Source organism: Poecilia mexicana, unplaced genomic scaffold, assembly GCF_051168715.1.
Source record: "Poecilia mexicana isolate PSO_F unplaced genomic scaffold, ASM5116871v1 scaffold_3, whole genome shotgun sequence".
NCBI lineage: Eukaryota > Metazoa > Chordata > Actinopteri > Cyprinodontiformes > Poeciliidae > Poecilia > Poecilia mexicana.
The window spans coordinates 847,307-872,493 of NW_028263372.1; the positions used below are offsets into that span (position 1 = coordinate 847,307).

Genomic DNA, 25,187 nt, shown 5'->3' on the forward strand with positions numbered 1-25,187 from the left:
TGTGGATCTGAATGTGAATGTACAGACAGTATGAGGTAGGTAAGAATACTAGCTCATACAGTCTCATCTGATATCAAAACAAGTATCAAGAAAATTTGTCACAATTCAGTGATATTTAAATAAAATAAAGGAATTAACTAGTTCCTAATTTTTCAACAATTAACAGGAACAAACTGCACCACAATCAGATTGTGCTTCAGATCACATGAGGATCAGTTTCTCTCATGGAGATACTTCTTACAGACATTCAGCATAAATCAGGGAAATAAAATTCATGAAGAACATTACAGAGAACCCATAACGTCCTCTTCATCAGACTGTCACATAGCAACTGAAGACTTTCTGTCAGAACCTTCTCCAGTGCCACTGTGATACAGACTGCTACGTGACATCCTCCTGGTCCACTCTCATCAGCATCCACAACAACTCTTTGAAGTCACTTGGAAAATATGATTTACAACATTTCATGTCCTTTTAGGATTAATATTGGATTAATAGAACTGAAATGATAATGGCTCATTTTAATCTGGGTAGATGGACACTCTGGTTGTTCAGGTTGCAGTAGTCATGACTCAGATGACTGAGAATATACATAGTCATGTTAGTCACAGAAAATTCATTTTAGATTTGTAATTAATCTTAAATGTCCAGTTACAATCCACATGATGGTCCATACCTCTAGTTCAAAGATGTAGGAAGGAAGCTCTTTGAGGCAGTTGTCAGAGAAGTCCACCTCCTGCAGCTGAGTCCTCCAGAAGATGGATATGGTGTTTGGAAGATTCTCAATCTGATTGGAAGACGCTTTGCATTGATTCTACATGAAAGGGTCAGATAAGTGGACAGGCTGTTACTATTACCATAACAGAAAAACTGTGTATTATAGTTTTCCTGTCTGTGACTCTTCTTTGATTACAGTGTGCGCAATGGAAACCAAAGTCAAATGAATTGTTTGAATCCATAAAATTTACGATTATAAGTTGATTTTGATTTTACCAATGATTCTGGTAATTAATTTTAATTGAATAAAAACTTGGCACATTCTGCACATTAGGGGTGTTGTGGTGGCACAGGGGTTAAGTACAACCCACATATGGAGGCCTTAGTCCTCGACACGGCTATCGCAGGTTCAGTTCCAGGCCTGGTGACTTTTGTCGCATGTCTTCCTCCTTCTCTCACTTTCTTGTCAATTCACTATCAAAAAAGGCCACTAGGGCCAATAAAACCTTTAAAAAATATAAAAATTTCATTGCCTAAAACTTGTCAAGTGGGACAATTTCATCTTCACTTGGTTCAAATTCTGTAGTAAAAAAAAAAAAACACCTATTCAGCACCCTTTGCTGTTAATGTTAAAAGAACTGCAGATCCATACATTGCTACAAACGATCTTGCATTCACTGAAAGAATGCTGTTATTGTATTTCAGGCAATAAAATGCCTAAAATGCAATAACAGTTTATTCACATGTTCTTATGTATTTCTAATGCTGCATAGGCGTAAGGGTTGAAATGAAAAATCTACAAAAGGCAATTTTTAAAATCCGATTCATCGTCAGAAGAACTGATTACTAAAATAATCATTAGTTGCAGCCCTACAAAATATTGACATGTCTAATTATAAAACCTGCATGCATACACTTCAAAATGTAATAATAATAATAATGTTAACATTCAGTCTCCTAAAATGGAATTAAATGTCATCTGGTTAGCTGAAAGTTTAAGCACTAAACTTTCAGCAACGTAGATAAAGACTTAAGCTTATAATAGATGCTCCAAGAGTCAGACCATTTGACATTTTCCTTTTAGTCATGATAATAGATCACGAAAATCCACAACCAATAATAATTAATGTTTATCCAAATTCTTAATAGAATGAATCAGACAGTCGTTCTTAAGCAGCCTGAATTCTTACCAGTGGGCAGGCCCAGGGGTCAGGGAAAGCGTTCAGTTTGTTTCTGCTCACATCAAGGCAGCGCAGGGACTTTAAACAGTGCATAACTGAAGTGAGCAGGCTGGTTAGACAGTTACCAGACACATCCAGTCCCTCCAGCTTACGCAGACCGATCCAGTTCACAGCTGGAAGAGCAAAAACAAGATTTAATCAAATAGGGGAAGAAAACAATTTAAACATAAAGAGTAATATTATATATACACATTGTAATGTATTACTGACATATAGCTGAATGATAATTGACTAATTTACTGAATGGTGTTATGGTTGGCGAGTTTGGATTGTGATTTCTGTAGTTCACTACTTGAAAGCAGATCAAAATTGTCACTAACAAAATGAAGCAGTTTACATCATTGTCTTGTTTTTCTTCAAAAATTTTAAAAGCTGGGAGGAAACATATGGCCAGTAGAATATGGATTGCTTCATGATAAATGCACAGTATTTGGATAAACTTTATCTTTCTTGTTATTTTCTTCAAATTCTCTATGGCTATAAGCCCAGGTTCTAGTAAAGCTGCTCTCAGAAAATATTAACATGACATTTTAATTTAGAAAACAAACCATTCCAATAACACAATCTTATTTTTGTTTAGTTTCTAGTGGAATTGTCTTTGTTTTTTAACTTAGAAATAAGTTAAAAAAAAGCAAACGTACCAACTTTTCAGTAAATATAGGCTCTTGTTTTATGTCAATAATTCCATACTATTGATGAAAACATACTGGTTCCACTGGCAGATTATTTCACTTCTAACAAATGTGTTGTTTGTTATGACAAAATTTAGTTTTATTTAAAATCAACCAAGCAATCAATGAATTTGATCTATAAAACACCCTTCATGTTGGAGGCAGCTTCCTGAGTTTACTGAGGAAACATAATAAATGGTATTTCTGAACTGGGTTTGAACCGTCCAGGGTCACAGTCTGCAGGGGTAAATACCAGAGTTGTGAAGCAAACTGAAACTGGTGGGATGCTCCCTTTTCCTCCCCTCTTTGTAAGAGGGCTGGTGGATATTAAAAGATATGTGCCTTCATCTCTTCACTTTCCTGGACTAGCCAAGGAAGTCATTGCTCATTTTCTTTGCTTAATTTCTTAATAAAATAATAATCAAAATGCATTTTGATTAATTCTTGATTGACTCAGTGTTTCACCTTACAAAGATTTATTTATTTCCTTGACATGTTGTAAGTGAAATAAAACGCCAGTGGAAATAGTAGTTTTTATCAATATTAAATATGTAAGGAGGCAGAGGAACTTGTTTTTCCACAGATTATTTGTCCCCTTTTATGCCATCAGGACATAGTGAAACATGTAAAAAACTTATTGATTATAAAAGTTGCCTACTGCAGTTTTAGACATGGCAACATTCATAATATGCATTGAGCCATCAAAGTGTGCCACATAATCAGATATGGAACATACTGGCAGGGATGTCAAACAGTGTGCTGAGCTGGTTATCGGCAGCACAGAGTTTCTGCAGGTGGACCAGATGGAGAAGTCCAGTTGATAAACTCTTCAGCTGGTTCTGAGATATATTCACCATCTGTAACCTGAACCACAGAAAAAATTAAGTTTGAGATATTGATATAGAATATTTATTCCGTTGAATTTAAAAACTGTTTTGATACTTTCAGTTCTATAGAAAAGTAGCTTCTAATCTTTGCGTTACAGCAAAACCAAATATCAACAATCTCGTGAGAAATGTTCTTATTTGGTCAAATAAAATGACTTGATGTCTGAAATACTAATTAACTAAATAACAGAAAGACAAAGGTAAACCTTTAAACTACATATTTCTGTCTGTCTTGACGTATCTGGTCCCACACCTGGAACAGATGACATCCTGGGAGTTCTGAGCAAACGGCAGCTCTTTAAGAGCGTTGTTAGACAGATCCAGAGTTCTGAGATGGATGAGGCCCCAGGGGACCACCGAAGGCAAAGCACCCAGGCTGTTGGAGGACAAGTCCAGGTGGGTGATTTGGGAGCAGACGTCCATGAACCAGTCCAGATCCAAATATGGTAACTGCAAGCCGCTCCAGTACACACGGACACTCTGCAGACACCAACAGACACACACTCATCCCCACAAAGAATGATTTCAGAGCTATGGCCAATGATAAGACATCTTGGAACTGTTTGCCATAAAAAATGTCCTGCTAACATTAAAACTAACATCAAATTCTAGGATCTGATGTTTATGCACCAACATGCTGCCCCTCATGGTGGTAGCATGTTGGTGCAGCTCTGTTGTGTTAGTTCTGATTGTTTGTTTCTAGACTTTGGTTCCTAACTTTATTTTATTGTTTTTGGATGTAGGGTGGGATGCCACTTTTAAACAGTTGGTATGATGTGTAACTATGGCAACAATATATGTTTTTACAACAGGGGCGGCTAATTAGCACCCCAAAAGCTCAAACGAATCCTGAACTACGACCCCAAATCCCAGAGGAGCTGAAAAAGAAGTTTCATGAAGAGAGAGAAGGAGGAAGTTCAAAACATCTCTTCCATCCACCAAGAGTAAGAAAGGATTATATCCCCAACTTCAACGCCTTTCTCTCACCATACAGACATTTAAAGAGAAGTGGACAAATTTAATACTTGATGGTCGGTTGGCCTCAGGCTTCTGTGGCACATTTTTAATAAGCCTACACTGCTTATATCTACATTCTAAATGAGAATGTACAATATAAACCTGTGTTCTTCTACTTGGTATAGTCTAAATAGAGGAGTACATAGCTTACCCTGATGATGCAAGAAATAAACTAAGGTGCAGACATTTAATAGACTCTAACAAGTGCACAACTAGTGTATATGTGGCCCAGAACCGTTCTGCTCCTATCAATCACACATCCCAGGTGATTTCCACTTGACTCCTCCTGCTACAAGTGACATAATGGAGCTGGAAGATGTTAAACAAAAGCTAAAAACATAAAAAAAATTGCACTGCTAACCCAGCAGAAGGCACAGTCAAAAGTCTGGAAGTATCTTAAACTGGTAGTTGACAACAACACCTGCGTTGGTTTCATGGACTGCAGCAAGCATGCTTTTCTCTCTGATGTCAGGGTTACTTTGGGCTCAAGCCTCTAACTAGAATTAATGAGCCGTGCTGAATCAGGCTGGTCACAGTGTCAATGGGCTAAGGCCCGGTTGGGTTTTTTTTAGGCCCAATCTGAACTCTAGTTACTGTGGAACAGCATCTCTGCTGCCTGGATACTGAACTGTTAGCATGTCATGACAGACATGAGACTGTTTTACAGCAACAGTCTTCAGTCAGAGGCTCTTCAGTTTCGCTGCAAGACTGACTGCAAGAGACTGACTGCAACAGAGAGCACAGCATCACCATCCACAACAACTCTTTGAAGATACTTGGATAAGATGAGTTATGACAACATTTCATTTCCCTTTGGGATAAATAAAGTATTTTTGAATTTAAATTGAATTTGCAGGATTATAATGGAAGCTTTGGGTCCATAAATAAAGCTCTGATGATTTTCTTAGGTATAAAATGAAATCAGAAGTGTTTCAGAATACCTGAATGACCCTAACCCATAATCTAAATATGCAATAACATCACTTTAAGTGAATCTACTCTTTACATGGACATCCTTCATTTATTAGCCATTCATTCATTCTGAAACACTGCCTATGGGAAGGTGTGATTAGCTAAAAACCTAGATTACACATTTAAACTGACATTATTTATGTTTTCTTATTAAAGACAGGTCTATCCTGTGAAGATCTCACATGTACTAGTTAAGACTCAGACCTCCACTCCATTTGCACCAGACGTTTCGTCAAGTTTCTGTCTCAGGAGGCGTTTGCTGAAATCCGGATAGTCCATCAGGGTGTAGGATGAAAATTCAGCACCATTTTCTAGCAAGAAGTGAGCGATCTCCTCATTACCTAAAACACAAAACATGCAGTTTATCCTATGTACAAGAAAATCCAGAGCTAAACCTTTCAGGGAAAACTTCAGGGAATCTTTTCCCTGAACTCTTTTGACAAATTTGTTCAGACATACCTTATGCCTCATTGTGGTTCTGAATATTCACAGTTCCTCAGGCTATGAAGCTGGTGTAAACTGTGCCAAAGTCTGTAGTGACTAAGTTGTTACCGTTGTTTTTTTCTCATACAATGCATGTCTGGTAAACTAAACTATTTGAAAAGTGAGATGAAGGGTAAACGTTAAAGGGATTTAAAGCTAAAATGAATATTAAGTTTACTCTAAGCTAATGTTAAAGTATCAAACTATCTCTGAAATGACTATTCAAATCCCAGCTGTTCAACCTGGCCTAGGACCCACAATCCCAATCTCAATTTGTAGCTCTTCATACTGTCTATGCTTTCCTTTCCTTCTAAGCATCTTTGAGTGTCCTAAAAAGTTTGCTAGTATTATTATCATTATTATTATCTCTCCAGGAAGAGAGATAATTCTATTTTCAGAAAGCATACAGATAAAGCACAACCAGGGCCAGCTGCCTATAGAGGAAGAATTAACAACATCTGTTGGTGTTTTAATGCCACAGTTGAAGCAGTAGGATACTTTTTGAACTGTGATTGGGATGTCAAATGTAATTACCCACAAACAAAGCAGGAACTGAAAATCACTCTCTTCATGTTTTGCTATCAGAGCTGAATGTGTCCTGGAATAGTTCTGTCTTCTTACTGGCTTGTGCAGCTGCATACAGCGGCAGTCCACAGAGGACAGCGAACTCATCGCTGTGGATAGCAAAGTCCTTCACATCTGCATTATAGCAGTGGACCAGCAGACGCACCACATCCAGATGACCCTGCTGACAGGCTGTGGCCAGCAGGCAGTTCACCAAATCTCTCTTCAGACTCACACCTAATTGGTAGACAACAAGAAATATTATACTTACTAATCACTTATGTACATATTAAAAGAACCAAAAACAAAACAACATAACTGTTAACGCAGTTATGTCAGCAACACAGCAAATTTTCATCCAACCAAAACTCATTCTGCTCTGTTGCTAGGCAGAAAAAGAGCTATTTTAGCTCAGAGATTGGTATGCCTTGTGGAGTTTTACAGCAGACCCTGTAATGTAAACTCTTCAGGAGATTTTTCAAGAATGACAGTAAAGCTGACCAATTATATCTGTTCTCTACGTTGAGCTTTGTAATTACAGTCTGAACCAAGAGGCTGCCAGCTGGTGTGGAGGTTTCAGATGATCATTCTAACATTAACTTTAAATATAAAGTTGGACTACACAGCTCAAATAAGATCCACCACACAGCTGGATTTAGAGCAGAGAAAACAGGCCTTTCCAGGCTTTATACACTTGCTGGAGGAATAAAGATGTAAAAGTTGCACTAAAACTTTCATTTAGGGATGTTATACTTTTTGGTACAGATGAGATCGCTGCAGGCGATTTGTTGGTTTAAAATGTTTCTTCAAGTCAGAACATTCTCATCAAAATTCCTGCAGTTACAAATATCCTGGTAGTTTTAGAGAGAAGTCTGTGTTATGGCTTTAAACCACACACCTAAAAAATTAAAGTAGACATCATGCTACAGAGCAGGAGTGGGCAATATGGACTTAGCATTTTATCACTATATTTAGTGGTAAAAATGATAAGAACTATTTATAACCTCTTTTTTAGGTAACTGTCTGGCTGTGACTGCATGGCACAGCAGTGTTTGTTATACATGTCTTTAGCACACTAGTCAAATAAAGTGTGATTTATATCACTAAACTACACAGTAACTGTTGGAAATATTATATGTTGTTATCGTTCTTACATGTGTATAGATTATTGATCTTACCATAGCAGTCTTATGTTACTATAGATTATTGTGATTTTTATTTAGAAGTGTTGGCCTCTTACTGTCTGTGTTAAAACTTTTGACTGCTGTGTTCCAGACTGTTTGACCCACTCACAGAATGTCTCTGCTGCAAGATAACTGATTGTTCCCTCCGCCCATGAGAGAAATCACTTCCAAGGGAAAGGACTAGATGACCTGTGTGTAGATAGAGCTTGCCTTCTATCTCTTGCTGTTTATCTTTTACATTTTTCTTTTTCCTAAATAAAAGGCCGGCTTTAGCTGAGAGAAGGCAGTTACTTGCCTGCAGCCGGACATGTTTTAGTTCTCTCCCTGGTGGTAGTAACAACCATTTCAGTATTCTACTTGGGCCGCTAATGAGCCATCATTTGATCCAGGTGCGTTAAACCTGGGAGAGATCTAAAACAAGCAGGATGCCGGCCCTCGAGGACCGACTTTGGGCACTCCTGGCTTAGATTCATGCAGTTTTAGATACACCAACATATGGGTAACATTTGCTGAATTTTGCAATTCAAAATGAGAGGAGTAAAATATAAAATATGTGATGGTTGTTGAACTATTTCTGCTCGTACCAGGTATAGAATCCAGCAGTTCTTTGAGCAGGTTGGTGTTGCCACCATGTGCTGCCAGGACGGCTGGATTGGACAGCGATAGCTCCTGGGGCACAGTGATACGAGCTTCCTTCAGAAGGTAACACACACTCACTAGATCACAGTGCTGAGTGGCCACAGACAGGAGGCGGACCTGAAAGACAACCAACAGGAACACAATGTCAATGCAGAAACTGGGATATGCAGAACCTTTGAGTTCTGCATAAGCCCAGTTTGCCCAATAGGTATTTATAGAAATATTTTACAGTTTCAATGACATCACTAATAAAATTCAGAAAATTTCCCATTTCACACCAAAGGTTGGAATTTTTATATTTTTATTTATATATTCATTTTGCTGAAGTACATTGAAATATGAACACTTTATTAATTAAATATATGTTTTGATATAGAATTATAACATATAAACATATTAGATATTTAGCTTAGGTAATATTTGGTTAGGGGGCTTCACTTGAATTTTTTTTTAAAAAGTGGAAAAACTGTCTACATCAAACAATAATAATGACAAGCTGATTTACAGTAGCTTCTTTACATAAGCTAGACTGCTATGAGGAAAGGCTGAAACACTGCCACTAGGTCAGGTTCACTGAATCATAATATTCAAACTTTAGAAAAAAGTTATCTGGTTTAGATAAGCAGCAGAAGGTAAATCATTTTTACTATGAATTAAATAGCCTAAGCTGAATTTCCTTATCAACAACTGTATAATTACTGTAAAAAAAAAAAACAGTGCAATGTGTTACAGAAGTAGAATGGGAATTCCTCATATAGAGATATTAACAAGGTGTCCACACAAACTTAAAAAGTCTTAAACTCATGTATCTAAAATTAAGGCCTTACAATGTCTTAAAATCACTTGAAACATTTAAGTTAGTTGGCTTTAAATATGTTAATTACTGCTCTTAAATTTAGTTTAATCAAGTGAGACTTTTCTATCAGGCAAGTGTTTAAGTGGTGTGCAGACATCTTCTCTGTGTTCAGTGACTCGAGTTGGTTGAGGCTACCGTTGGATAGGTGCTAATATACCTTTGACACCTTTGCCAGCTAGCTAGCTTTTTTACCTCTCTTGTGAATAAGCACAAATTTATCGCCAGTTAGCTAGATGACAATCATTGTCGCCACAAGTTCACTTCTGTTGTAAACACATATGTGGACAGGCACATTCTCTGTCAAAACCACATTTAACCCTGGCACTATGTGGGTTAAGGCTGTACAGGGCCATGCGTAGTGTGAAAAACACAAAGCTGCTGCCACGACCCACAAACAGACCGCAGAAATTTCACAGCTTTTTCTTCCTTGATTGTAATGCATCAGGATGCAACAACCATCCTCAATATTTATAGTTTTTATTTATGCATTTTGTTGCATTTATCATGTGTAAGTGCAAATTTATCGTCAGTTGGCTTAACAGCATTTATTGTCGCCACAGGCTAGCTTCTGTTGACAACCGACATGAGCTCAGGCACATTCTCTGCAAAAAACACTTTCAACCTTAGCACTGTGTGGGTTAAGGCTATAGAGGGCCATGTGCAGTGTGAAAAACACAAAGCTGTTGTCAAGAGTTACAAACAGACTGTTTTTTCTATGCTTCATTGTAATACAGCAGGCTCCTTCTGCCGTCTTACTGTCTCAAATTTCATTCAAAGTGACACTAAAGGATTTTTAAGTCTAACTTGCTGAAACCTGCAGATACCATGAAGAAATACCTCATATGTTTACTGCATGTTTCCCCTTTCTCTGCCCACTTTCTGTCTGGTGATTGTCAATAAAGGCCACCTGTACTGAAACAATTTTAAAAATTCTGCATAAAATTCTGCATTTCCAATGTAGTGTTGCTGCACAGTGCACTTATGTCATCCAATATCACAGGCTGACAGCAGTTTGCCAAAATTATTGGAAACAAAAAGAGCCACATAAACAGTACATTTCATGCTAATTTGGTGGCTTTAGGAAAAACAGTGTTAGATTAGCATCTGTAGACAGATTCACACATGGATTCTGAAGCCGTTTCATCTAGTCAGACACACCGCTTCCTACAGGAATACAGCTCCAACAATGGAAATGCTCCTATTCCCTCCTTACAGGTCATAGGTTTGTGAGTAACCTTTCATTTATAGATCATGTTGTGTTTGCTTCCTGCCAACAACTGAGCTTGCAGTGTCAGCCTCAACTACCAAAATAACAGATATTAGCATTTCCACTGTAACAGAGACAGTTCTTTACACCAACACCCCCACCATTACAGCACCTGCTGCCAAGAAGCCCTGAACTTCCTCGTTCTCTGCTCCGCACGCTGGCTGCACGCTCTAGATTTAAAACCAGAGTCACTGTGAAGTGATTATGTTGAAGTTTTTATATTCACTATTTGTCTTTGTTAGAACTTCTAACTTGCATGTCAGATATTTGATTTTCTCAGTCACAAGTAAGGAAGAAAAGCTCACTTGTGTGAGAGCTTCCTGCTCTCTGTTGGGCTCGCCGTGGAAGGTGTTAGGAGCACCATAAGCTAGGGCTCTTAGACATTTTCCATTAAAGGGCAAACCTGTCAAAAACTTCCATTTTTTCTGAGTACATTTATGCCTGCAGTCACGACCAACTACTTCCTCTTTCATCTTTTAGATCCGATAGGCTTGAAATGATCAGATACATCTAAAAAGCAAAAAATTGGGAAATCAATATTCTTTCCTATTGTTTCCAGATTTGTTATTACCTGTGAAAAGAGAAATAAAAAAAAAAAAAAAACAATCCCCAAGACATGGAACAATAAATTTGTTTGAGCACACCATGCTATCAATGCTATTTAGATTATAGAAGAGTCAGGACTTCCCAGTAAACAACAACCATGTTTTATATGAAGCCCTCCACACACTCTTGGTAATGACTCACTCCGTCAGGATGGATCCCCCCGGAACACTCCACACAACAGGCCTGCTGAATCAGCTCCCTGGCAGTCTCCTCATTCCCGCCTTCATATGCTGCCTTGATGTTCTCCAGGGTTGAAGGAGGAGCAGTCCTGGAGTTGGGACCAGTGGCCTCCACCAGAGAAGCCTTGGTTTCCATTTCCTCCCCCCTGCCTGCAAAGAAAAAGTGAAACAAAGAGGATTTAAAAACTAGATCAAATAATCTAGAAACCTGGAACTGTATGATGTTGGTTTTACACATTAAAGTATTGTTCACATTCAGAACTAAAAGAAGTTAAACAATATAATGCATAATCTCAAAAAGGCTTCATGGCATTTTCTGGAAGGCACAGAACTCTTCCTCTGCTGATGTGGCTGTGAGATGATGAAGGTCTCTTCAGCTCTGACCGATCTCCAGACTTCAGCTCAGAACAGGTTTACTGGAATGTGTAAAGAGGATTAGGATCACCAAAAACAATGTTCACTCGGAAATCCTTTTCAGTCTAAAAGTTTTTACCAAATTATTTCCAAAGTAAAGCCACTGTGTTTGGGACAACAAAGGAGGTTGGAGTTCACTCTGAGTCAATTCGCCGTTGGGTTGTTGGGCACTTCACCAGCTTTGCCTACTAATGGTGCCAAGAGAGAGAAACCATTAGAATAGCACCCTCACTTCTATCAGACTACCCCAGGGCAGCCTTGGCTATAATGTGCCTCACCACCAACAGTATGTGAATGTGTATATGAATTAGTGAATGACTGAATGAGAGTAAAACACTTTGAAGTCCTCAGACTTGATTCGACACTACACAAATGCCATTTACTATCTTACATAACCGTGATTGAAACAAAATGTTTTTTTCTCTCCAAACATTTTACAGAGAAGAGGTTTCTTTTTTTTTCAAAGGTTTTTGATGTTAACTTCAATTCAATTCAGTTTATTTATATAGAGCCAATTCACACCAAAGGTTGGAATTTTTATATTTTTATTTATATATTCATTTATATTCAAATGTCTCAATGTCTTAGATAAGGAACAGGGAATTCTTTGTTTCAATAGGAAACTTCTCATCGAAACGGACATAAATCACGTTCACTTCTGGAATATCCATATGCTCCCACTAGCTCAGGAAGTGAAGATTAGCTTTCATAATTACACAGATGACACACAGCTCTAAAGTACAATGTCACCAGGTGACTCCAAACCATCCAATCACTGAACGGATGCTAAGAATAGATATATGTGTGGATGTGCCATAACTTTCTCCAGCTGAAAAGAAACAAAACTCAAGTCATTGGTGCACAGCTTCAGATATTACATCTAGAAACTATACAGCTAGAAATATAATTCTTGCAATCAGATACAAACCCTGGGTGTGGTGATGGACTTTAACCTGAACCTTCAGAGACAGTTACAAAGTCAGCCCCCTGTCAACTGAAGAACATTTCCATTATTAAAGGACTAATGTCCCAGCAAAATCTATAGAAACTCATCCATGTGTTTATCTTTAGTCGCATTGATTATTGTAACAGTGTCTTCATAGGTCTGCCTAAAAAAGGCAGAGGTATTTTTCCAGAATGCTGGATCCAGAACGCTGCAAAACAGTTGAACACTGAGTTACTTTAAATCAAGATTAAAACCCCAGCTATTTAGAGTTGCTTTTGAACCATAACAAATGAAACATTGGCCAACTTATTTGATGTGTATCGATGATTTTGATGTTGGCACTTATCAAAATCTAAAGCTTGTTACTGGATTTCTCAATTGTTGATTGTATGGTGTTTTTTTGTGACTTTGTATTTTTGTTTTTATTATATAATGCACTTTCAACTGCCTTATTGCTGAAATGTGCTATAGAAATAAACTTGACTGAATGATCAAGGCACATAAAAAAATCATTTCAATCACACACACATTCCAATCAATTGTTACTGCTTGCGATGGACTGGTGACCAGGGTGACCCCGCCTCTCACCCGCTGACTACTGGACATAGGCACAAGCAGCCCTGGCGACCCCGTAGGGATAAGCATATTTGAATAATTACTGAATTACTTGCACTTTTTCTCTTTTGAGAATCACACAGATAAAATGTTTTGATAAAATGTTAGAAACTGAGTTGAAAAATTGAACTTGGAAACTGTTTTAAGACTTGGAACAATAAAATAAACTACAACGACTTAGGATTAAGTTGTAACAGCTCATTCTATCATCTGTTTTGATAACTGGCTGTTTGAGAACTGAAGAGGGCCATTTGTAGAAGAATGTGATGCATGAGCCTGACACCCCCAACAAATACAATGTTATTGGTGAAATAAAGACAAGGAAGATGCAACACTTTGCCTTGTAGTTCACCTTCTTCAACATTAGATTGCTGAAATGAAACAAAGTTTGTACAAATAAGTTTCCCCGAGTGTGTTGGAAGTCCTTAAAGCACATCTGTATGTTCTTTTATTCCTATTGGCTCTATTTGAGCAAGTGGATCAAATTTAACAACAGTGGCTCTTAAATGAATAATACAGAAAGATGTGAAGTCAAACTGCTGTGCTGATGCTATTTGAGAAACCCCGAGGGAGTGAAACCATTTGACTCACATTAAGAGGCTCACACTTTCAATATGGCATCTCCAATATGACTCTTCTCTTCATGGGAAAGCTGGAAGAGAAATTGATGCTAAAGAATAAAATGTTCCCCTCCCCCCACTCCACTCAACTTCTCTGATCAACCCACTAATGCTAATAGATCTGTGGGAGTGTATCACTTGACAACACAACATTAAGGGTAAAATGGTGTCTGTATGTGAGAACTCCACCACAGATTTACTCTGTGAACAAAAGAAAATAAATACAAAGGTTATGGTGGATCAGATGCATCCAAACTTTCATAAGCGACTCAGAACCAGTAAACAACGCAACCCACTCACAACAGCCTCCAAGGTCATACAACCTACACTCACAGATGAGGTCATATTGTGTATGTTGTTTTAGCGGACAGTGCAGCAATTACTTGAGCACAATCCGACTGTCTTAGCTTAGTAGATATCTACAATAGCCATTTTGATAGAAAATATACCTTTGGACAACATTCATAGTATCTGGAATCTGCCCTAGGATTTGCAGTTAACGTGGTAACCATCTATGATACCGATCATCACTATTTCCTGGATATTTGAACAAACAAAGCACAAAAATAATGCAGATATCAGAAGAGTTTGCAATGTTGGAAGATGAGACGAGAAGATGGGAGCTTCGTTTCAATATTTTTCAGAAACACAGTGTGGGGCAACTTAAACCATGGCTGAAATGCAGAAGACTCAAAGTGAGTAGAAAGAAGGCAGCGTTGGTTGAAAGAGTTTTTTTTTTCAGGGGGCTACAGACAGTGTGCGGTAGCTAGAACTTCCTAGCAATAAGTTATCTAGGCCTGCCTTGCCTAGTTCCTGCTTGGCAATTGGTGTAGGTAAAAATATTGATTCATCAATGCAAAAAACAAACCCAAATCAGCCGATCACAAACAAAATCAGCTGTTCAGACACACAGATGTTTCCCCCAAAACAAACTAAGCAAAAACACCATTAAACAGCTCATGCAATAGTCCATACAAGAATTGCGTCTCTGAAATAGAATCCTCAGTAATCTGTGTTTGTTGTTGCAATTTTTAATCGCCGTTGAGTTGATTTAACTTGTACTACTCGTTCACTACACAGGCTTGCTGCTCTTGTTTTTTTGAAACAAAAATGGCCGCAGTGTCCTGTTCCAAATATGGTAGTTCGACATCATTTGTGATCAGTGCCATCAAATTGTTGCCCTCAGGTATCCTGCAACCTGTTGGTATACAGCTAGAAGAAACTTAGTTGTTATATGACAGGGTCAGAGAAGAATAGAAAGGGCTACAAAGGCCTGAACATACTCTGTAAGAACTGAGAAGTTTGTTCTTTAATTCAAGGTGGCAAGAGCAAAAAATAATTATTTCTGGTTGACTCATTTCATAATGACAAGAATTCAGGTGCAGAACTGATTGAAAATTCTCATAGGTTAGATTTCTTTGCAGGCAAGGCAGAGAAAAGAAGATTCTCCGTCCTTGCAGAATATTTAAAGCTGAGGAAAGTCAAAGTAACATGTTGTCTTTCTCCATTAGCTATAGCTCCATTTATTCTCCTTTAAACAGCAAATTAAAGAGGATTGGTAAAAATCAGCACTGTGATCATTCAACTTTTGGCTCCATTTAGAAGCTTCCTGCATCAGTTTATATTTTATGATAGAAATTGTCTTGTAGATACTTAAAGCATGCTAGAATTTTGATGTATCGTAAAATTGGTTGCTCATCCTTAAGTGTTTTATTTATTATATTCTTGTATTCTATTTTTCTTTTCCAAGACACTATAATAATTTTGTCATCTTTGTGTGTTTTGTGTGTTTTTTTTTAATGGGACTGCAGGTGGAAATTAGCATTTCGCTAAATTGTATGTTCCTTAATATGCATTGTCCCATTCTAGTAAAATAAACTCAAATTTAAACTTTTCCAATTAAAATCAGATTTACTTCCTGATTACACAACCAATGGATTTGTCCTGGTCACCTGGTGGACCAAGGTTAGAATGAACACAGTGTAAATGTCAAATTACTATAATGCACATTTTAATAATTACTTACAGAGTTGTAACTTATATGCAAATACTTCAAATGGCGTGAGCTCTGATCAGTTAGAACCAGCCGGTTCTGTCAGAGCTCAGTGAGCGCAGTTTAGGCCATAAAACAGGCACTCTGCAACAGTTCAGGATTCTCACTCTGATGGTTTCACTTCTGTTTATGCTAAATTTAAGCAGCTCTACAGTCACTCCACATACAGACACGTTTCAGTTTAGAGGTGCTTGTTTTCTCGATGTCCCTCATTAATATGGTGCCGCAGTATTAAAACTAGGTCTATGGTTTTCATCCTGCAGCCAAGTGTAAGAACTTTGTGAAAATAATGAAAAGATGGAAAATGACTCACTATTTCTTTGCTCCATGTTGCTGGGAGGTCCTCCAGTTTCTCTGGAAACGCCAACAGACCAGTAGGACATTCCTACTGGAGTCAGTGGTAAAGCTAACCACAATCAGAGCTCAGGTCCTTCAGAGACCTGCATGAAGAAAGCGGCATTAAGAGACAGACTGATGCAGAGCAAAAGACAACAGATGTCAAGAGAAAGAGGGTTAGGCCAAACCCTATTTCCATCATGGGAGATGAAGTGGAGGTTGTTGAGGAATATAATATAATATTAGTGTTTATCTGAAGAACTGACTGGACTGGAGACTCAATAATGAAGCCATCTACAAGAAAGGACAGAACAGACTGTGCTACTTGAGAAAGTTAAGATATTTCAAGGTTTGCAGAAAGATGCTGCAGATCTATCAGTCTGTTGTTGAGAGTTTCATCTCTTCTGTTGTCATCTGTTGGAGCAGCACCATCAGAACCAGAGACATAAAAAGGCTTAACAACCTAATAGAGAAGTTCTGTTCTGGTTTTGTTCTGGGGACGACTTTGTAGATGGTGATGCAAAGAAGGATTTTACATAAAAATCAACGTGTGTATATATGGACAACCCTGACCATCTTCTACGTGAGACTGTCTTAGGAAAAATGAATGTCTTCAGTCAGAGGCTTCTTCAGATTTGCTGTAATACTGACAGCTACAGGTGATGCTTCCTGTCAACAGCCATCAGCCTCTAAAGTGACTCTTTGAAGAAACTTATATAAGTTACAACATCTAATTTCCCTTTGTGATTAATATAGATTTTTGAATTTAATTTAATTGCATGAGGGAGGAGTACCTGGACACAAGTACTTTACAAAGACAACCTGACATTGAGGACAATTTCATATTGAAATTTATGAAACACATTTTCATTGTTGAAAGTGAAGTGCTACATGAATGTGGAGATGAGTTCAACTGTCTTTTGTCTTAAAATAAACAATCTTTATATATATTTTTTTATTTTAAGTACTTGATTGTTCCTGACATGCAACAGTCAACAGGAACAAACTTTAGCGCAACCAGCTTCTGCTTTAGGGTGCAAACAGTTCCTTTGAAAAACTAAAAAAAATTACTTTTCACATTTTGTCATGTTGCAACCACAACCATGTGTGTATATTCTTAGTATTTCATCTCATAGCCCAAAACAAAGTAGTGCATAACCGGTATGTGGCTGAAAGAGGATATATGGTTTTAAATTTTGTTTTAATTAGTATCTAAAAGCTGTAGCATGCATTTGGATTCAGCCTTTCTGAATCAGAACATTGCAGAACAACATTTCATTACAGTTACACCTGATAGTCTCTGAGGTAAGACTCTACCAGTTGCTCGTAGTACGAGTCTTTAGACCAGACTTCAACTGAAGTTCTGATCTGTAAAACATTTATTTATAATCAGAAAAACATAGCAAGCAATTTAAGTTCAGTAATTATGAATAACGTTCAAACTGTATAATAATGGGCTAAGAGTGTTTGGTAATCGTGTAGTAACCCAGCTGCAGGGCGGTAACCATTCTGATAGATAAAGCCTGGGAGCAGAATAGTGACACAGAACACAGTGGTTGATCTACATCAAACTGACTGAAAAACAGAAGAATGTGGCCTAGTTAAAGCCAAAATTGCAATCTGACTGAAATAATTGGTTTGATCTTAAGACAGCTGTATAGAAACGGATACCAGCAGACTTCAATGAACTGAAGCAAATGTGTGAATGGTGGTCAGCTTGGAGAACAGCTATAAACTAATTCTTACCAGGATGTGAGAGACTTTTAAAGCCAATTGACAGCTTCATAATATTTCTGCTACAGGTTCTACAAAGATCCTCATCAAAAAGTGTACAGAGGACCCCCATCTATTCATAGATCAGGATCTGCAGATTTAACAATAAAAATATTTTTATGTGAAATGTCACTTCAAATTATTCGCCAAAACTGTACCTAGTCGCAGATATTTTTTTGTAGCAGATATAAAAATATTCAAAACAAATGTAGCTTGGGAAGCTGAAACACCTTGGTACAGTTCAACCCGACATGCTACTGGCTGTTTTTTGCAACAAAGCCCTACTGGTTGATTAGTTGTACAGCCAAGAGCAGAAATAAGGAAGACTGTAGATTCACAGTCTGTCAGCTTCTGCAGTAGTGATTAAACGTTTTTATGCATACTGAGTGTTTTGAACTATTAAAACCGGTGGCTATCAAAGCATTTCCTCTGTAATTCCACTCAATTCTTATCTCCCTTGTGTGCTCCGTCTGGGATTTCTCCAGCTGAATTCCAACTGGACCAATGAGCAAACAGGAGGAGAAGTTATGAATGACATTGTCAATTTTCTGGGCTGTTTTAGAGCATAAGAAGCAACAGGCAAACTGTTGTGGCCATACTTCCCACTGGGTTGTTTACAGTACACACAATTTCCAGTAAGCTTCATTGAGCTGGTGCATTATTTATGTCATGGCTAAATGTTAGCGATTGGGTAAAATCAGATCCAATCGTTCAAAACTTCAACAGAGTCTACGCCTCCAGAAAGCAAAAGTGAGCAGCATTATTAACAACACTAAGAGCCGGTTGTTTCTGACCGGGAGCTATTTCTGCAGGTAGCAGTAGGAACGCTGGGAGAAGAAAAAGGTCTATTTTTTCACAGAATGTCTCATATACAAACCGGATTCCAAAAAAGTTGGGACACTAAACAAATTGTGAATAAAAAACTGAATGCAATGATGTGGAGGTGCCAACATCTAATATTTTATTCACAATAGAACACAAATCACAGATCAAAAGTTTAAACTGAGAAAATGTATTATTTTAAGGGAAAAATATGTTGTTTCAAAATTTCATGTCGTCAACAAATTCCAAAAAAGTTGGGACAAGGCCATTTTTACCACTGAGTGGCATCTCCCCTTCTTTTTACCACACTCAACAGACATCTGGGGACAGAGGAGACCAGTTTCTCAAGTTTAGAAATAGGAATGCTCTCCCATTCATGTCTAATACAGGCCTCTAACTGTTCAATTGTCTTGGGCCTTCTTTGTCACACCTTCCTCTTTATAATGCGCCAAATGTTCTCTCTAGGTGAAAGATCTGGACTGCAGGCTGGCCATTTCAGTACCCGGATCCTTCTCCTACGTAGCCATGATGTTGTCTGGGATTGTGGTCCCAGACATCATGGCAGAATGTGGTCTGGGATTATCTTCTTGAAAAATGCAGGGTCTTCCCTGAAAGAGATGACGTCTAGATGGGAGCATATGTTGTTCTAGAATCTGAACATAGTTCTCTGCAATAATGCTGCTTTTCCAGACATGCAAGCTGCCCATGCCACAAGCACTCATGCAACCCCATACCATCAGTGATGCAGGCTTCTGAACGGAGTGTTGATAACAACTTGGGTTATCCTTGTCCTCTCTGGCGTCCCAGTGTTCCATAAAGAAATTCAAATCGTGACTCATCTGACCACAGAACAGCCCTCCATTTTGCCTCACTCCATTTTAAATGACTCCTGGACCAGTGCAAACGGCTGAGCTTGTGGAGCTTGCTTAGAAATGGCTTCCTCTTTGCACTGTAGAGTTTCAGCTGGCAGCGGCGGATGGCACGGTGGATTGTGTTCACTGACAATGCTTTCTGGAAGTATTCCTGAGCCCATGCTGTTATTTCCTTGACAGTGGCATTCCTGTTTGAGGTGCAGTGACGTTTAAGGGCCCGGAGATCACGAGCATCCAGTGAAGTTTTACGGCCTTGACCCGTACGCACAGCGATTGTTCCAAATTCTCTGAATCTTTTCAGGATGCTATGCACGGTTGATGATGATAACTTAAAAGTCTTTGCTATTTTACGCTGGGTAACACCATTCTCAGGGCCGTGCAGAGACCACTAAAAGGGCAGGTGCTCAAAAAAAAAAAAGAAAAAGGGCACATCTTACCACATTCTAGGACAGAATATTAACAAAGCCACACAGCTTTCAGAGTTTAATAAACAATGATAAATTACAAAATTGTGAAATATACAATCAAAGCTAAGGTAAATCTCTATACAGAGCATACAACTATGCATATGTAAGATATTTTATTAGTAATTTCTTTCTGCAGGTCTATTTTGTTATAGGAAAGTATTGCAATATTCAAACCCGCAATTTAGCAAGATATGTAAATCAGAGCTAGACCACCAGACATATTTTGTCTTTACAGAATTACACTATTAAAAATATAAACAAGGGCACAATGCAACCTTTTATAAAAAAAAAGAGCTGCCTGTTTGCTGCAGTGGAGATGAAGATGGTCCATTCAGGAAAGCAGAGCTGCATCAAACTTTAAGGTGGAATTGCAGAAAAAAAGAAAAAAAACAAAAGCAAAAATTGAATTGTTAATGCATGTCACTATGGGAAAAGCCTACTGAGTTTTGCTTACAACTTTTTTAAACATTTAAATCACACATTTGTCTCATGAAGTGAATTTTTTTTGCAAAACAAAAAAAAAATCACAACAAAAGATTTCTGATGTGTGCAAATAAAAGTTTATGTTTGGCAAATAACTTTTTAAGTTCACAAGACAAAAATTAGTTATTTAATTAAAAAGTTTTTTAAACAAAAGAATTTGTTTTTAAAAAATAAATCATTACAATTCCAAAAGTTTTGATTACAATTTTATTTTACTTAACTGAGGTTAGTTTATTTTTTCCCATTGAATAATTGGGGAAAAAATTTAACTACATACTCTGCGAACCAGACCCTAAACTTAAAGTCTGGGTTGAGTTTTTTCCCCTTCATTAATGACATACATTATATCTATCATGGTAATTCAGGGTGAGTTGTTTTTAATTCTAAATTAATATCCTTGTTGGACTTTTATTTAAGTGCTATTCTCTTTCAAGACGCATTTACCTAACGCCAGAATAAATGCAATGTACATTATGCAGCAAAGGAAATTAGAATATCGGACATATATCCATTATGGAGATGATAAGTTTTGGACGGGCGATGTGCCTCGTACACAGGTAAGAAGCTTTATAGTTATCTAGCTTTGCTAGCAAAGTCGTAGCTAGCAGCTAGCTAATAGCACAACAACAGCCTAATGTCTGTATGATAAAAATACTGAATCGATAGATAACAGTTTTCCCTCACCTGGCTGTCTCCTCCCGCTCAGTAGTTCTTCAGAGTAAGCCAGACGTAGAGGCCTGTCAGTGTCTGTTGTATTTCATTACCTCTCTGTTTAAACCGCGACTCCGTGCTGAAGCAGAAACGATACTTTCAACGTTTTCCGTCATCTGACAAGTAGCAAGTCTACTCCACTTTATTCACCAAAAACGTTTTTTAATACAAAAACTGTTCTGTAATCTGGAACGTTCGCTATGCTGAGCTCCAGTTAGCCGCCTTATCTCACTGCGCGAGAGGCAACTGCGTCATGCGTCACGGGCAAAAGGTCAAAGGTAACAAGGTGACTGGAAGGCCTATTATGTTGTACAAAAAAATAAATAAATAAATAAAATAATTTTAGTACATGTTATGTGTCAGAAGAGGGCTTTGAAAATAATACCAACAAAAAAAAAAAAAAAAAAAAATTGACCAAAAGGGCACTTTGGGGCAAGGAGCAAAAAGGGCAGGTGCTCAAGCCCCCACACCACCCTCTGCACGTGCCTGACCATTCTGGTATTGCTGCACTATCTTTCTGCGCAACAATGGTAGAATCGGTGATCCTCTTACCATCTTGGCTTCAGAGAGACACTGACACTCTAAGAAGCTCTTTTTATACCCAATCATGTTGTCAATTGACCTAATTAGTGTTAATTGGTCTTCCAGCTGTTTGTTATATGTTCAATTTCCTTTTTCCAGCCACTTATTGCTACTTGTCCCAACTTTTTTGGGATTTGTAGACACTGTGAAATTTTGAATCAACATATTTTTCCTTTAAAATTTTACATTTACTCAGATTAAACTTTTGATCTGCCATCTATGTTCTATTACGAATAAAATATTGACATTTGCCATCTCCACATCATTGCATTCAGTTTTTATTTACAATTTGTTTAGTGTCCAACTTTTTTGGAATCCGGTTTGTACAATTCTGTCACGACATAGTGACAGGTTTAACAAATGTGTAAAGAACATATTTTTTAAATAAAAGTTTGCATTGCAGCTTTAAAAATGTTTCAATGGGAAGATATTGTCAGTAGACTACTATGTTACAGCTCACTCATGTATGCTCCACCTGACCCGGACTATGGGGTTAATTGTACCATTTCGCTCTGTATTGAGACCAGACTATCACTATTTAATAGCAGAGTTACGTAAATACTTTGCATCACATTTCACTTTACGTATTTACAGGAGGGGATGTCTGTCTGACACGATTTAGCGTCCGCGTTGATGCGCAAATTAACTGCGACACTTTTCCAGCTCTACAAACGGTTACTACGCCATCTTATCAAGATAGTTGTCTCGAATGCTGAAAGGAAATCTGAATAAGTTTTTGGGTCAGTAATTCCGGAGGTTTGGATTTGTTATTTGTTTCCATTTTGTATAAATTTTTAAGTGTTTCCATGACGCGTCAACTAAATCCAGCTTCAGAATCTGGAACTCTCGGCGGAGAACCAGCAGCCACCTCTTCTGGGCTGCCGTCCCAGACCACAGCGCATTTCCTCAGTCAAAAACACCCGGCTTACCTCCAGGCTGACATGTCCAGCTTTCCTCCCGACAGGACAGCATTATTCCCGCAGTGTTGCGCCGCGTCAGACAGTAACCTGGACCTTTCCTGCTCCGGCTCTAAACTTCAAGTCCACTTCCTAAATCTCAGATCCGAACTCTCCAACCCGGACACACGCCGCTGTTACACATGCGTACGGAGGAGTAGTTGGGCTTCAAAACAACATGTAGTTCCGCTATTCATTCCTAAAATAACACCACGCCCACAGCTACAAACAGCAGACCAGGAGACTTCTTCAAAAAGAGACATAATAATAAACCAGCACTTTTAATCAGTAAATGTCGTGTTAAATAAATAAATAAATAAACCCTATTTCATTGTTTACTGTGATTTTCACAATACATTTTAGTGAATTATAACAAATAATGAATTATTTTATCCTGGTCAGTTAACATTGAAACACAGCTTATTTCATTAACAGCTGAAATCAGCTGTGACTGCTGGATAATTAACCATTTCTTCCTGGCATTTATACATAGCACACAAGAAAGAGGGAGGCCACTGGGTAACTGGTCTCAGAAATCTAACTTTCACACTATTCTTACACTCAACACATAATTTTTTATTAATTTATCTTAGTGAATGCCAACTGTTTTCTTGCAGGAGGAAACACCTACCACCTGAGATGCTTCATATGGGCGCAGCGCTGTTACGTTTACTCATTTTCAGAGTAACTTCACTCTCAGATTAGCATCTCCCCAGCAAAGCATGGTGGTGGCAGCATGCTGCAGTCATGTAGAACATTGATCCACAACAGTAAAAAAAAATCTGAAAAACTTCAGGAAATTCAGGAGATAAACATAATATCACCTGTGCACACTTTATTTAATCTTCAGCTTTAAAATTCTTCCTGTGAATAAATCGTTTTTGACATTGTCTACAAACATGTTAATATGTTAATAAAATTAAATAAAGATGTGAAAAATGCTAAAAGAGATGAATGCTTTCTGAAGGCATATCATTTCTAACCCAAATATTTTCTTTTAGCGTTCACAACCTGGAAATTACAACAATCTAAATCAAAAATTCTGATGCTCTATAGTTTTAAAACTGGATGACATAAGGATCAGGACAGTGCAGGGTGGCATGGACCTTCCCAGCTCCGCTCACATGGAATCATTCATCTTGAAGGTTACAGTTTTTACCTCAGAGTATTCTGCAAGGGCATATTCCCCTCTGGAGAGATCAGACAGACCAGAGAAAGAAGTTCAGGCGGCGTAGGACAAAGGAAGTAAAATAATTAAATCCTGACGCTTCTTACAGCTCTCTTCCATTTCCTGACATCTTGTATCCTCCAAATGGAGTCTGGACATGCATGGCATTATAGCAGTTTATCCTTGAGACAGACAGAGAAGGATAAACCTCAATGATTTTTTAAAAACTATTATTATTATTATTTTTATTATTATTATTATTATTATTATTTCAATATTTCTTTGTGTTACACAATATCTGCAACAGACCAGAGAACTGAAATTGACGGAATGGAAAATAAAAGCAGAAATAAATATATGGCTCAATAAATAAAACACACCAATTAATTTCAAAAAGGATACCTCACTATTTTAAGTTAATTGAACTTTAAATTTTTCATTTAAGTTGCAACTATATATTTAAGCACATACTGTACTATGAATTTACTGTTTAAAAACAAAATTCACATTTTTTCTTTTTGTTATTGACCCTTTGCACGTGGCGTCAAAATCTTCAGATGTTTGACTAAAAACAGGCATCACTTCCTGTAAAGCTTATCAAAAATTATACAGTTACTAACCTAACAATGCTTTTAGTAAGTGGATTTGACCGTAGAAATGGTCACATGGTGTTGTGTGGCCAGCTGAACAAACAGACAAGGATGCAAACTAAACTTATTTTATCCTAAACCTTTTAACAGGGAAAGAATATGGAGATGGATAGCAGCTGTCAATACTAAGAAATATCTGAAAGGCAGTCCTCTGTGTATTCGTGGATTTGCAGAAAATACTTTACAAGGTAAGACTAACGTTCACTGAAACACAAGTTCTTTCATATCATCCACACGAAAAGTACAATTAGTAAGATGCAACCAAATGTGGCATTATGGAGAAGGTATGCAACAAACCATTAGCAACCATGGAGAAAATGCCCCATCATCATGTAGCCTACAACATACGAAAAACGTACCCATCTAGACTTTTGTATGCAGTGTAACAGGAAACATATAACTACATAGTGGCATAAATCATGTGAATTTAGGCAAA

General features: G+C 37.8%; 2 protein-coding genes across 2 annotated transcripts in view; both read right to left on the reverse strand.

Annotated features, from left to right (window-relative positions):
- Positions 1 to 23,100, reverse strand: part of LOC106927604 (leucine-rich repeat kinase 1) — a 63,338-nt gene extending 40,238 nt beyond the window's left edge. The window contains exons 1-10 of the mRNA XM_015003281.2: positions 22,907 to 23,100; positions 16,245 to 16,371; positions 11,246 to 11,433; positions 8,321 to 8,492; positions 6,610 to 6,789; positions 5,710 to 5,846; positions 3,770 to 3,996; positions 3,366 to 3,493; positions 1,908 to 2,071; positions 677 to 814 (exon numbers count right to left, since the gene is read on the reverse strand). Coding sequence (XP_014858767.2) covers positions 677 to 814; positions 1,908 to 2,071; positions 3,366 to 3,493; positions 3,770 to 3,996; positions 5,710 to 5,846; positions 6,610 to 6,789; positions 8,321 to 8,492; positions 11,246 to 11,433; positions 16,245 to 16,314 — 1,404 coding nt within the window. The 5' untranslated portion in view covers positions 16,315 to 16,371; positions 22,907 to 23,100. The remainder of the gene's footprint in view (positions 1 to 676; positions 815 to 1,907; positions 2,072 to 3,365; positions 3,494 to 3,769; positions 3,997 to 5,709; positions 5,847 to 6,609; positions 6,790 to 8,320; positions 8,493 to 11,245; positions 11,434 to 16,244; positions 16,372 to 22,906) is intronic.
- Positions 23,101 to 23,753: 653 nt separating this feature from the next.
- LOC106927605 (aldehyde dehydrogenase 1 family, member A3) overlaps positions 23,754 to 25,187 on the reverse strand; it is a 14,070-nt gene continuing 12,636 nt past the window's right edge. The window contains exons 12-13 of the mRNA XM_015003283.2: positions 24,209 to 24,283; positions 23,754 to 24,123 (exon numbers count right to left, since the gene is read on the reverse strand). Of these exons, the coding sequence (XP_014858769.2) occupies positions 24,054 to 24,123; positions 24,209 to 24,283 (145 nt within the window). The 3' untranslated portion in view covers positions 23,754 to 24,053. The remainder of the gene's footprint in view (positions 24,124 to 24,208; positions 24,284 to 25,187) is intronic.